This window comes from Euphorbia lathyris, chromosome 5, assembly GCF_963576675.1.
Source record: "Euphorbia lathyris chromosome 5, ddEupLath1.1, whole genome shotgun sequence".
Taxonomy (NCBI): Eukaryota; Viridiplantae; Streptophyta; class Magnoliopsida; order Malpighiales; family Euphorbiaceae; genus Euphorbia; species Euphorbia lathyris.
In genome coordinates this window covers 10,299,292-10,312,383 of record NC_088914.1, presented here as the reverse complement: position 1 = coordinate 10,312,383, position 13,092 = coordinate 10,299,292, and the positions used below count along the sequence as shown (strand labels likewise).

The following is a 13,092-nucleotide window of genomic DNA, read 5'->3' as shown; positions in this document are numbered from 1 at the left end:
AATTTTTACTGACTTATATCTTGTTATCATGATATATTGACTTGCTGACATATCAAACGATGTCAAATCCATTTGTTTACCAACTTTATAAAACACATGTTTTTTTTGTTGCGAGAAAAAGGTACATGTCTTACTTGCAAATTGATGAGACCACCCAAATTTTATTTGTGTTTTTCCTAAATTGTAATACTCAAGACTAAAGTACTAGAGGGAAATTTCAGTGTAGTCAAGAAATAATATATCTGATCAATAAAAAATAGTTTTATATACTACTATTTTAAAATGATTGGTGTAAAGAAAAATATATACACATACGGTTTTGATTACGTGGACCTTAATGACCATACAGTATTTGATCATTCACCATTAAATTTAGGCTTATTAGAATCCTAAGATAGAGATTCGTTAAGGTCCATGTGAATATTCCTGTATATACATATAGTAATAGTATCAATTGATCTATCGGGTGTATTGCTTTCCGAATACTCTACCCGTTGGAGGATGGCTACTTTGTTGGATAGTTAAATTTTAAATAGGCTTAATACATCATTTGTCTTATGAACTTGTCAAAAATAGTTGATTGGTCCCCTGAACTTTTAAAGTGTCATGACAGTCCCATGAACTTGCATAAAGGCCCTGTTTGGGAATTAGCTGTTAGCTGTTAGCTGATTACATTAGCTGTTAGCTGATTACATTAGCTGATTTGACTAGCTGATTTGATTAGCTGTTTGTGTAGACCTGTTTGGTAAAAATTAGCTGATTGATAATAGCGGTTTGTGCAAAAAGACGAATAAGGGCATTAATTTTGGCGCAGGAGAAGAGTGAGTCTATCTATTAGGGTTAAAAAAGTCCATTAATTTTAATATTGCAAAACGCTAATTGAAAAAGCTCCTTTTAAGAGTTTTTTCTAAATTAGCGTTTTCATCCCAAAACTCTCTCCCAAACCTCTCTCCACCAAACACTCCAATTAGCGGTTTCAGTGGTTAAACCTCTAAAGTTGGTCAAAACCGCTATTTTTATCTCAAAACGCTCTTTACCAAACAGGGCCAAAATGTTCAGTTAACCCATTGAACTTGCGAAAATGTAATCAATTAATCATTCGGTTGTAAAATAGTGAGTCAAATGCGGAAGATATGATACACGTACCTTAAAATGTTATTACATACTTCACAAAATAGATTAAAATATGTTAAAAAAGAATTTCTTACCTATTCAACTATAAAACATTTTCTTCTCTAATATTATAATCACATACTCCGATCTTGGTCGTTTTACTTTTTTAAGATGCGTGCAACATATCTTCCGCATTTAACTTATTTTTTTACAACCGAATAATTAATTGATTACATTTTATACAAATTCAGAGGACTAACTGAATATTTTATGCAAGTTCATGGGACTATTAAAACACTTTAAAAGTTTAGAGGGTCAATCAACCATTTTGAACAAGTTGAATGAGCAAATGATGTATTAAGCCTTTTAAATATTTAATTGAGAATTTTGAGTGAATGGAGTAAGGAATACAAAGTGTAAGTCTTTTCAATCTCCACCATAAGAACCTTAACTAAAAATCCACTATTCTGTGATCCTTCTCCTCCTTTTGTTATCTTCTCTCAACTTTCTGTTGAAAGGCTGTTATCTCTCTCTCTCTTACTATATCTTTTTAGCCTCCACTGTTTTTCTACCCTCTTTTTATCCCCTCCGTTATGATGATCAATCTTTCTCTTTGATTTCTTTCCTTTTCCTTCTCTCCCCATGATTCTTCTTTTTGCCTAAATTCCAAGATTCTTGTTCTTGCAACTTCCCCACAACTTCCCCATGGAGAAAAGTTCCAATTTTTCCTCTTTTAACTTTGTAATTAGCATATCTTGCTCTAATTTCATCAACTCTTCTTCAATTCCATGAAAACCTGAACTGGGTTCTCTGCAATTTTGCTACCAATCAATTACCCCCAAAATGCCTCCTTCATACTTCCCTCTGCGCTGGGAAAGTACAGGAGATCAATGGTGGTATGCATCCCCAATTGATTTTGCAGCAGCAAATGGTCATTATGATTTAGTAAGAGAGCTACTCCATCTTGATCCAAATCTCCTCATCAAGCTCACTTCACTCCGCAGAATTCGCCGCCTTGAAACGGTGTGGGATGATGATGAACAGTTCAATGATGTTGCCAATTGCAGAGCTCTGGTAGCCAAAAAACTACTCCTCGCCTGTGAAACAAATAAAGGTCATAATTCCCTTATCAGAGCTGGCTATGGAGGTTGGCTCTTGTACACTGCTGCATCAGCTGGAGATGTGGAATTCATTAAGGGTTTGTTAGAGAGAGACCCTCTTCTTGTGTTTGGTGAAGGTGAATATGGTGTTACTGATATTCTTTATGCTGCAGCTAGGAGTAAGAAGTCTGATGTTTTTAGAATGCTGCTTGATTTCTCATTTTTGAGGCAAGAAATTGGGGAGGAGCAGAATCAGAATGGAAGTGGAAGTGGAAGTGGAAGTCATTCTTATTTTAAGCAGGAAATGATGAATAGAGCAGTTCATGCTGCTGCTAGAGGTGGAAATTTGGAGATTCTTAAAGAGCTTTTGGGGGATTTTTGTGATGAGTTTGCTTACAGAGATGCTCAAGGGTCTACTGTTTTACATACTGCCTCTGGTAGAGGGCAGGTTGAGGTATGATGACCTTAGCATTCTTTCTTGTGTCTATGAATGTTTAATTGGATTTTTTTTTGGGGATGTTTTTACCTTAAAAAATTAAATCGGCTAAGGTGGTTTAGTCATGTAAAAGGATGCAATTGTGAGGGTAGGGGAAGGCCGAAGCAAACTTGGAAGAGGGTGATTGAGAGTGATTAGTTTATCGGAGATGGAGGAAAATAGGACAGTGGATAGGACGGAGTGGAGAGAGAGAATTTATATCACTGACACAATATGATTTTACAATTTATTATGACGGTTTATGTTAGTCGATCCCTAATCATTTTGGGACTAAGGCTTTGTTGTTGTTGTACACAAGTTCAATGGAGTTTTTCCATGACTAGTGATGCTCAAGCTCCTTCCCGACCCCTAGATTCATCCATGAATCTTATGAATTTAGGTGGCCGATCTATCAGTTAAAGTCGGGTGCAAACTCTAGTATTAAAACTGGATACCTAGTTTAAGCGATTAGAGATCCTTTCGGCTAGAGTTTTTACCATTGTGGCTGGCTACCTTATGCTTGTCATTTATGTTGCACTGAAACTCTTCTTCACTGGCATTTTCTGTTTCGTGTCCGTTTCCTAGCTAAATTTTCTTAGAAATAACTTTTCCTGGTGTCCATTTCCGTTTCTGTTTCTGTTTTCGTGCAACATAGATTGTCATTTCTTTTTTCTTGCTTGAAATGTGTATTAGTTTGTCATTGTGATGTCAAGGAAGGGCTGAGTCAGTGAGATTCCTTTATGCTTACCTACAAGATAATGAAGTTAGGCCTGAGTCAGTGACCAAACTCAGCGTCTGCATTCCGATGTCTAAGTTAGTATTAGAAGGAATGTGGATTGGCGGCTTAATACTTGTGAAGGTGTGTCAAACACACTCGATCAGTCGTGTAGAGTATCCAATCAGTCCACTTGGTTAAATGGACCGCGTGAAGGGCGGGATGTCAAGAACTTCTCATTTTCTTTCTGTTGGCATTTTGACCATTCATGGAGCAATGGCATTTTATGTTGAAACTTTTTGATAATGACAATGATCATCTTACTCATTCAGGTAGTGAAGGCTCTAATAGGATCCTTCAATTTCATCGCCTGCGCGGATTACCAAGGAAACACAGCGTTGCACGTAGCTGCTTATCGGGGTTACTTATCTGTGGCAGAACTTCTAATACAAGCATCTCCATCGCTGATCTCTGTCGCAAACAACTACGGGGATACTTTTCTCCATATGGCAGTCTCAGGTTTCCGAACCCCTGGCTTTCGGAGAGTGGATAGGCAGATTGAGCTCATGAAGAACCTAGTGAATGGCAAGACTGTGAACATCCAACATATCATCAACGTGACGAATAATGAAGGAAAAACAGCTCTTCACATAGCTGTCATCGAGAACATTCAATCGAATCTCGTAGAACTTCTCATGACTGTGCCATCAATCGATTTGAACATTCGTGATGTTGACGGAATGACTCCATTAGATCTCCTCAAGCAAAGGCCTAGAACAGCATCATCCGAAATCTTGATCAAGCAGTTGATTTCAGCTGGAGGGATCTCCGATTGTCGCGATAGTACGGCTCTAAGTGCTATTGCTTCCCAGTTAAGAGGGCAGGGCATAGGAATGAGTCCTGGCACATCTTTCAGAATTCCTGATGCTGAGATATTCTTGTACACCGGGATCGAAAATGCATCCGAAGATAGTTGTGAGCTAACAAGCATGGATTACAGCACATGTTTGAGTGAAGTAAGTGAATTCAACACACCTAACTCGTTGAACAAGTCATCGTCTGTGAACACCGCGGCCAGGCGCCTAAAGTCCTTGCTGCAATGGCCGAGAAAGAAAGAGAAAAAAACCGAGTTGGCAGACGATTACTCTTTAGACTCATTCAGTTTATCCCGGGAAGACCGTCCGGTTCCACTGAGGCAGAAATTCTCAAAACTAGCATCTTTTTCTACTAACAGAAGGGTACTTTCTTTTCGAAACGGTCTTCCAAGTCCATTAACCAGAAGAAAGTTTACTGCAGGGCTAACTCAAGGTGTGATTCAGGCAATGCCACAATTCGCATCTCGAGCTGAATCATCTTCGAGTCCTCGCTCCGCATCATCAATGGCGTCGCCTGCTTCGATGGACAATAGAAAGGAAAGGCGTATTGATATTGCAGGACCGTTGAAACCGAGTCCGTCTTTGAAGCATAAACAACCATCTTTCAATAAGAAGCTGATGAATCAGTACTTGTGTTTCGGTGCACAAGGTCTGGCGGTTGAAAATCCGTGCGCACGGCAAGATCAGAGGTTCAAACATTCCACTTCTCTAGTTGCTTGATTGAGTTCATTGTAAAAAGGTAAAATAGGAGAATTTTGATGAACAATCAGAAATGTTCTTTTTGTTTTTTGTTTTACATTTCATGTTTGATATTGTATGTGTGGAATAAAATGCATACCATTTATAGTATTTTGTTTTAGAAATGTATATAAGGTTAGAAAGGAATTCTGAAAGAGTTTCATGTCAATATGATAACGGTTCAAATGCACCCGCGATGCTTTTGTGCTTGTGGTCACTAACGTAAATTTTGTGTCAATAAAATCACTAAAGTTTCATTTCGGTGTCAATAAAGTAAGTATGACCGAAAAGGTAACGTGGGGAATTAACTCAAAGTTCTACTTGTCAGCTCATTACCACATAAGATTCTTCATCAACATTTTGTCACTTCTACACAGCGTGGCATTATGAAAAATGAAAAGAAAATAGCCCGATGCAACGAAGATTTGAAGTTTGCATTTATGTGGCGGTAGTCTCTAATATATATATTTTTTGTATTGTCATGTCATTGTTAACACGTGGCAAAATGTTGATAAAGAATCTAATGTGGCCATAACAAAAAACCTCTCCTCTTCGGATTCTGTCACGTGTCCACCACGTGACATTATGAAAAATGTAAAAAAGATAACTAGATGCAATGAAGATCACTGAAGTTTGCATTTACGTTTCTGTCGGTAGTCCCTAATATATATATTTTTTATATTGTCATGTCATGGTTGACACGTGGCAAAAATGTTGATGAAGAATCTTATGTGGCCATAACGGAAAACCTCTCCCCTTCTATCATGTGTCCATCGAGTGACATTATGAAAAATGTAAAGAAAATAGTTAGATGTAATGAAGATCAGTGAAGTATGCATTCACATGCCGGTAAAAATATATATCTTTTTGTACTGCCACGTCATGGTTGACACGTGGTAAAAATGTTGATAAAGAATTTTACGTGGCCATAACCGAAAACTTTTCCCCTTTAGATTCTGTCATGTGTCCACCTCGTGATATTATGAAAAAATGTAAAGAAAATAGCCAGAGGCAACAAAGATCACTAAAGTATGCATTTACATGCCAGTAGTCTCTAAAATATACATTTTTGTCCTGCCACGTCATGGTTGACACGTGGCAACAATATTGATGAAGAAAGAATCAATCTTATGTGGCACCATAACAGAAAACCTCTCCCACTTTCAGATTCTGTTCAGTCTAACTTTCAGATCAAAATATTGATTCTTTCTTGCTGCTAAAATTTTGAGTCCAAATGTACATAAAAACCCCTTCTCATTCTTCAACTCACCAATCATGATGAGGGCAAGTTAGTCATTTCACCAATTACTGACACTAATGTGAGCCCAAGGATTAAAAATTCAAAGAGTTTGAAGAGAAATAGGAGCATCAACTACCAACTGTCACATTATCCTTGTTAACTACTTAAACATACTAATTATATAGCATTTCCAAGATCCACTCAAATCTCCACTCAAAAACTATTAACTTCCCCCAATTTCACATCAGTAAATTGAATCAATCAAAGAAAAAAAAAAACAATTTGTATCAGAAACACCTTTGAAAGATGAGCAGTAAAAGTAAAGAAGAAATTGCAAAACAGAAGGCCATAGATGATTGGCTTCCAGTAACATCATCAAGGAATGCAAAATGGTGGTATTCTGCCTTCCACAATGTCACTGCTATGGTTGGTGCTGGTGTTCTCAGCCTCCCCTATGCCATGGCTTCACTTGGATGGTATTTTTCTTCCGTTTTTCGATCAATTCGACACCGTTTCAATCTTTTAACCTTGAAAATGTCATACAACGGTTTTAACTAAAAGCTCAAGCCCGATAGTTAAGGCATCTTATATCAATTTCTGACACACTTCCACACACAAATGCCCATTGGGTTTGCAGCATGCACAACACAGGCTCCCACACCCCCACACGCAAATGCCCCTTGGGCTTGCAGCGTGCACAACACAGGCTCATCCTTGAAAATTTCATGAACCGTTTTAACTAAAAGTTCAAGCTGATAGTTAAGGCCCGATCATAGATCTTATATCAATCTCTAACACAACTCCACACGCAAATGCCCATTGGACTTGCAGCGTGCACAACACAGGCTCTGACACACTCCCCACAAGCAAATGCCCTTTGGGCTTACAGCGTGTATAACACATGCTCATCCTTGAAAATGTCGTAGAACCGTTTTAACTAAAAGCTCAAGCTGATAGTTAAATCCCAATCATAGATCTTATATCATCTTTGACACACCCTCACACGCAAATGTCTCTTGGACTTGCAGAGTGCACAGCACAGGCTCATACCGCCATGTGTTTTTAATTCCACACATTAATGAGGTTGCCAAGGCTCCAACCCTCAACGGTTTGGTCCTAGAGGCTCTGATACCATATCATGAAACCGTTTTAACTAAAAGTTCAAGCTGATAGTTAAGACCTAATCATAGATTTTATATCAATCTCCGACAGAAAACACTTGAATAGTCAATAAGATTCAGATCTTATTGCCTATCTAGGGATCTTCATCTACTATCAATACCATCCTTCGTTTGAGACTTTCATATATCTTTATACTACGATTATACATATCTAGGGTCCATACAAGGATTATACATATATTTAGGGTCCATTTCCCGATCAATTCGATATATGAAAGTCTCAGCTATAGTAGATGAAAATCCCTAAATAGTCAATATTATTGACTATTTAGGGATTTTCGTCTACTATCGTAATATCCTTCGTCTGGGACTTTCATATATCTTTATACTACGATTATACATATCTAGGCTAGGGTCCATACAAGGATTATACATATATAGGGTCCATTTCCCGATCAATTCGACACCGTTTTAAACAAAAGTTACAATCTTTTAGCCTTGAAAACACTTGATCAATGTCTGCAGGGGTCCAGGAGTGGCTATACTGGTGCTGTCATGGGTGATCACACTCTACACACTGTGGCAGATGGTTGAAATGCATGAAATGGTACCCGGAAAGCGGTTCGACAGGTACCATGAGCTGGGGCAGCATGCATTTGGGGAGAAATTAGGCCTGTGGATTGTGGTTCCACAGCAATTGATTGTTGAAGTTGGAGTTAACATTGTTTATATGGTTACTGGTGGAAAATCATTGAAGAAGTTTCATGATGTGGTTTGCCCCAATTGTAAAAATATTAGAACTACTTATTTCATCATGATTTTTGCTACTAGTCACTTTGTTTTGTCTCATCTTCCTAACTTCAATTCCATCACTATTGTCTCCTTGGCTGCTGCTGTTATGTCCTTGAGGTAACATCACTTCACCTTGTTTAAATCAAAATTAGTCTTGTGATAAGGGTAAAATTGAACCTTTTCAATAGTTGTAAGGGTGAAATTGACCTTTACCCTTATTTTTAAGTTCAATTTTACCCTTTTCTATGTAAATATTGACAAAAATTAGCTATAGTATACTTCCGAAAGGGGTAAAATTGAGTTAATATTTCTATTATAAGGGCAAAATTGAGAATTTTCATTAATTTTAAGGGTGAAATTGACCTTTATCCTTATTTTTAGCTCAATTTTACCCTTTTCTATGTAAATGTTGAAAATTAGCAATATAAATCCTTTGGAAGGGGTAAAATTGAGTTAGTATTTCTACTGTAAGGGCAAAATTGAGTTATCTTGTACGATAAGGGTAAAATTGAAGTTTTTCAATAATTTTAGGGGCAAATTTGACTTTTACCTCTATTTTTAAGATACTCCTATATTTAAGGACAAAATTTTAATTTGATATACATCTAATTGTCCTATTAATTCTGAACGCGGTTAAAAGTAAATCCCACGGCTTTTGCCTTCAACTGCTTTTGAATCGGCTATTATTTTAAATATCTCACATCGCTTGGTTCATGAGCCATATGACTTTATATAAATATATTTTTAGTGTTGAGATATTGTTTTCGGTTATGCTCTAGACGGTGCTGGTTGTAAGACTGGTGCCTTAAGTATCTCATATTGCTTAATTAGTGAACCATACGACTAATTATATACATGAGTTAATATTTTTCTTTTCGAGCAGTCTTCTAGGATGAGTTAGGTCTACGTTTATAAAGAAATACCCTTGATGTATTTGGAGAAGTGCTATTATACCCTTAAAGCTTTTTCTAGCTCAATTTCACCCTTATTCAAGAACTTCATCAGTAAATCTATCGGAAATTACCGATTGAATAGAAATTGATCGGTAATAAAGGACAGCCAAACTAGTGCAAACTATGAGACTAAAATACGAGTATAACTACACTTCCCGAAATATGTAGTCTTAATTTGAAATTCTTATATTAAACACCTGGTCTTCTATGTCATTTGGAGGACCCTCAATTCACATTTGGACACGTGTATTGTGACTCCGCTTAATAATTAAAATAGTGAGATAATATATGTGGGTCTATATTATACCTGACAAAATATGTATGGGAGGTCCTCCATTTGACATAGAGAATCCTTAATTTGATATTGAAAACGAACACTAACGACAAGAAAAACTGCAGTTACTCAACAATAGCATGGGCAGCAACCCTCCACAAGGGGATACCACCAAAGGCAGATTATGGGAGCAAAGCAAGCACAACAACAGGGGCAGTATTCAACTTCTTAAGTGCATTAGGAGATGTAGCATTTGCATATGCAGGACACAATGTTGTACTAGAAATCCAAGCAACAATACCATCAACACCTGAAGTACCTTCAAAGATACCTATGTGGAAAGGAGTAATTGTTGCATACACTGTTGTTGCCATTTGCTATTTCCCTGTTGCTTTGGTTGGTTATTGGTACTTTGGTAATGCTGTGGAAGACAACATTCTCATCTCTTTGGAAAAACCTGTTTGGCTTATTGCTATGGCTAACTTGTTTGTTGTTGTTCATGTCATTGGAAGCTATCAGGTAATGAAAAGGATTAGTACGGAGATAATGCGGTTGTTCGGGGAGAACGGGTTTAGTCTACACGTACAAAAATCTTATGCCTAATGTTTACCAGATGCTGCAATTTCAAGTCTTATTAGGTGGCCAAAACGCTGGAGGTTGGAGGGTGGTCAAAGCATGAAATTGCTTATGGAAACCCATCTTCCATTACTAAGGCTTGAAATTGCATTGTCTGGTAAACGAGAAGGACTAATACTAAGATAATGTGGTTATTCAACAGAACAAATTTAGCCTCCACCTACAAAACAGTGCAATCTTATGCCTAACGTTTACCAAATGGTGCAATTTCAAGTAAGTGGCCAGAATGGTGGAGGTTGAAGGGTGGTCAAAGCATGAAATTGCATATGGAAAAAAAACACATCTTGCGTTATAAGGCTTGAAATGCATCGTCTGGTAAATGTTCTTGAGATTGCACTGTTTTCTATATGGACGTTGAATCTGCTCTCCTCCAATAACTGTAAGCCTAAATTTGTGTTGTATCCCCTTAGATATATAATTACACATCTAAACTTGTCCCTGTTGTTTAGCATCCTGAACTTTTACTTAGATCTATCACAAACCCGAACTTCCGATACTCATATTTGCTTGACATGACATGAAACATGTTCAGATGGAAATTTGACATAGTGGTGCTATGTCAACTTGAAGTATGTCAAATTAGCAAATAAGGGTATTAGATTTCAAAAATTAACAAATTTAGATGCGTGATAAGTTCAGGGTGTTAAAGAGTAAAAAGTGATAAGTTTATGCATGTAATTAGGTATTAGATCTAAGAAAAACAATAAAGCTTAGTCGAGTTTTACGATCTTAAAAAAAGTATGCTGAAATATTCGATTTTTTATTGCAGATTTATGCTATGCCAGTGTTCGACATGCTAGAAACTTTATTGGTCAAAAAATTGGATTTCAAACCTTGTTTTAGGCTCCGATTCATTACTCGTTCTATTTACGTCGGTACGCATTTTTCACTTTAATATTATTTTATCTTCTAATGTTTTTTATTATCTTTCCATTAGCCTAATACGCAAGGCGGAGCGAGAAACAAATACTCAACGGGTTAATAGATGGAGATATGTTGAAAATTATAGATTTTTATTTGACTAAGCATCAACGACAAAAATTCCATTCGAGATTTCATCTCGTTACAGATTCTAAGTAAAATGAAGTACTAATGGAAACAATAAATTTAGTTTTAATTTCTTTTTCTCCTTAGAGGTCGATGAACTCTTCGTGAACCCTTGTCCCTCTATCCGTGTATGCAACATCTCTAAGTTGGCTATAAAAGCCGACTACCCTCTAACTTTGGAAATGATCTACCGATCCTTAAACTTACTTAGGATAACTTATTAACTCCCGAAATTGCTGAAACGTAAAAACCGATATTTTTTAATTATATTTTTTCCCTAACTCAATATTTTTTTTAACGTTACGTTTATTAATTAATCTTTGATTGTAGCATTTACAATGTTTGTTGGAATATGCGTTCCATTCTTTGGTGGTCTACTCGGATTCTTCGGAGGATTTGCTTTTGCCCCAACAACATATTATGTAAGTACTTAATTAATCAATTTAATTTTTTAATTTTTCCATATAATCAAAAAAATAAATTTCTTTCAAAAAAATATATAAATTTTATTTTTATTTTTCAACAGCTACCTTGCATTATGTGGCTTGCCATTCGTAAACCCAGGAGATTCAGTTTATCTTGGTGTATAAATTGGGTAAATCTACTTTAATTATAATTTTTTTTATTTGAATTATTATTTTAACAAGTAAATTTAATTTAATTAATATGGATTTTATTAATATTTTTCAGGTTTGCATAGTGCTTGGTGTTTTATTAACAGTACTAGCTCCTATAGGTGGATTGAGATCTATCATTATTAATGCCAAGAGTTATGAATTCTTTTCATGAACATTTTTTTTTTTGTGTGATTAAAAGTGCTAATTACATTATTAGGAATTAATCATTAATTTGTACCTTCTAATCTTTATGTTGTAACAACACATCAAGATTCTTAATCTTGTATTGTACATTTGGAAGGATAAATATATATGAATGTTTCTTATCAATTTAATTTCATATATTTTTTCCTCTATTTTTTATGTTTTGATTAGACATGTTTACGGGTCGGATAATTCAGATAAGAAAAATTATCATTAGGTCCGACTCAACCCCACTTAAGTTTGTCTATTTTTTTTAACGTTTTTTATTTAGAATTTATAAAAATAGCGAACAGGAATTAGTCTGGTGGATATAGTTTAAAGGTGCCACTGCAGTGATGCGAATCCTCCAGGATTACATCGTGGTTTGATAAAAAAAAATATACAATGAGGTAAATTGATTGTTAAAACATAAATAGTTCAACCTATTATTAAGTGAAAATATTTTTTATATATGTTTTACTTTGATTTATGTTTAAGACCATAAATGAGCTGAATCACTCATGAGCGGTTTGATGTTCAGTTCGTGAGCAGACTCGATTATAGATTCATGAACAAACTCATGAGAAAATTCGATTGTAATGTTAATGAATACAGAGCGAACTTGATTTGATTATTTTTTTAATAATAATGTTTTTATAAAAAGAAAAATGTAAAACAATGTAGTTTTATGTAAATTTTAGTATTATAGATTTTAAAACCATATCATTTGGTGTTAAAGAAAATTTAAATCAATATAATTAATCTTTTAAAAAATCAATATAATATAATTAATAAATATAATTAATGAGTTGTTCGCAAGCAAAGTTCATGAAGTGAATTAATGATTTGCTCGCAAGCAAAGCCCGTGAGCATCTCTCGAACAGAATGTTGAGATTAAGCTCGTCAATTTTTTGACGAGCTGAGTATGATCAGGTCAAAGCTCGGCTCGGCTCGATTACAATCTTACTTCTGCTTAATTATTGCTTAATTATGTAATTAAATCCAAGCCAAACATTATTTAAAAATTAATGAAAATTTTATTATGCTTAAATTTAAAGTATATATTACGTTAGTCAAAATGATTTTTTTTTTTTTTTTTAAACTCTCTATGATGGGCTGAAATATAGCGTAATTGGACTGGGACCCCAAATACACACGAAGGGCATTCCTGATATAATTTTAAAGATAAAGGGTATAATGGACCAATAGAAAA

At 35.6% G+C, this 13,092-nt stretch overlaps 2 protein-coding genes across 2 annotated transcripts; both read left to right on the top strand.

The window, feature by feature from the left end:
• Positions 1-1,549: 1,549 nt before the first annotated feature.
• LOC136229582 (uncharacterized) lies at positions 1,550-5,206 on the top strand. The gene is made up of 2 exons (XM_066018462.1): positions 1,550-2,667; positions 3,736-5,206. The coding sequence occupies exons 1-2, from the start codon at positions 1,957-1,959 to the stop codon at positions 4,996-4,998; spliced, it is 1,974 nt and encodes a 657-aa protein (XP_065874534.1). The 5' UTR covers positions 1,550-1,956; the 3' UTR covers positions 4,999-5,206.
• Positions 5,207-6,664: 1,458 nt separating this feature from the next.
• LOC136230728 (lysine histidine transporter 2-like) lies at positions 6,665-11,868 on the top strand. Its single transcript, XM_066019896.1, has 7 exons — positions 6,665-6,732; positions 7,903-8,286; positions 9,522-9,915; positions 10,802-10,907; positions 11,410-11,501; positions 11,606-11,674; positions 11,770-11,868. Exons 1-7 carry the CDS (start codon positions 6,680-6,682, stop codon positions 11,866-11,868), a joined length of 1,197 nt encoding a protein of 398 aa, XP_065875968.1. The 5' UTR covers positions 6,665-6,679.
• Positions 11,869-13,092: the final 1,224 nt, after the last annotated feature.

What these genes read in the sequence shown, in the direction of transcription:
- LOC136229582 (XM_066018462.1), top strand. Translation starts at nt 1,957, where the DNA reads ATGCCTCCTTCATACTTCCCTCTGCGCTGGGAAAGTACAGGAGATCAA. An exon ending in CTGGTAGAGGGCAGGTTGAG is followed by an intron (nt 2,668 to 3,735) that starts GTATGATGACCT and finishes TTACTCATTCAG; the next exon opens with GTAGTGAAGGCTCTAATAGG.
- LOC136230728 (XM_066019896.1), top strand. Translation starts at nt 6,680, where the DNA reads ATGGTTGGTGCTGGTGTTCTCAGCCTCCCCTATGCCATGGCTTCACTT. An exon ending in GCTGCTGTTATGTCCTTGAG is followed by an intron (nt 8,287 to 9,521) that starts GTAACATCACTT and finishes GAAAAACTGCAG; the next exon opens with TTACTCAACAATAGCATGGG. An exon ending in ATGTCATTGGAAGCTATCAG is followed by an intron (nt 9,916 to 10,801) that starts GTAATGAAAAGG and finishes TTTTTATTGCAG; the next exon opens with ATTTATGCTATGCCAGTGTT.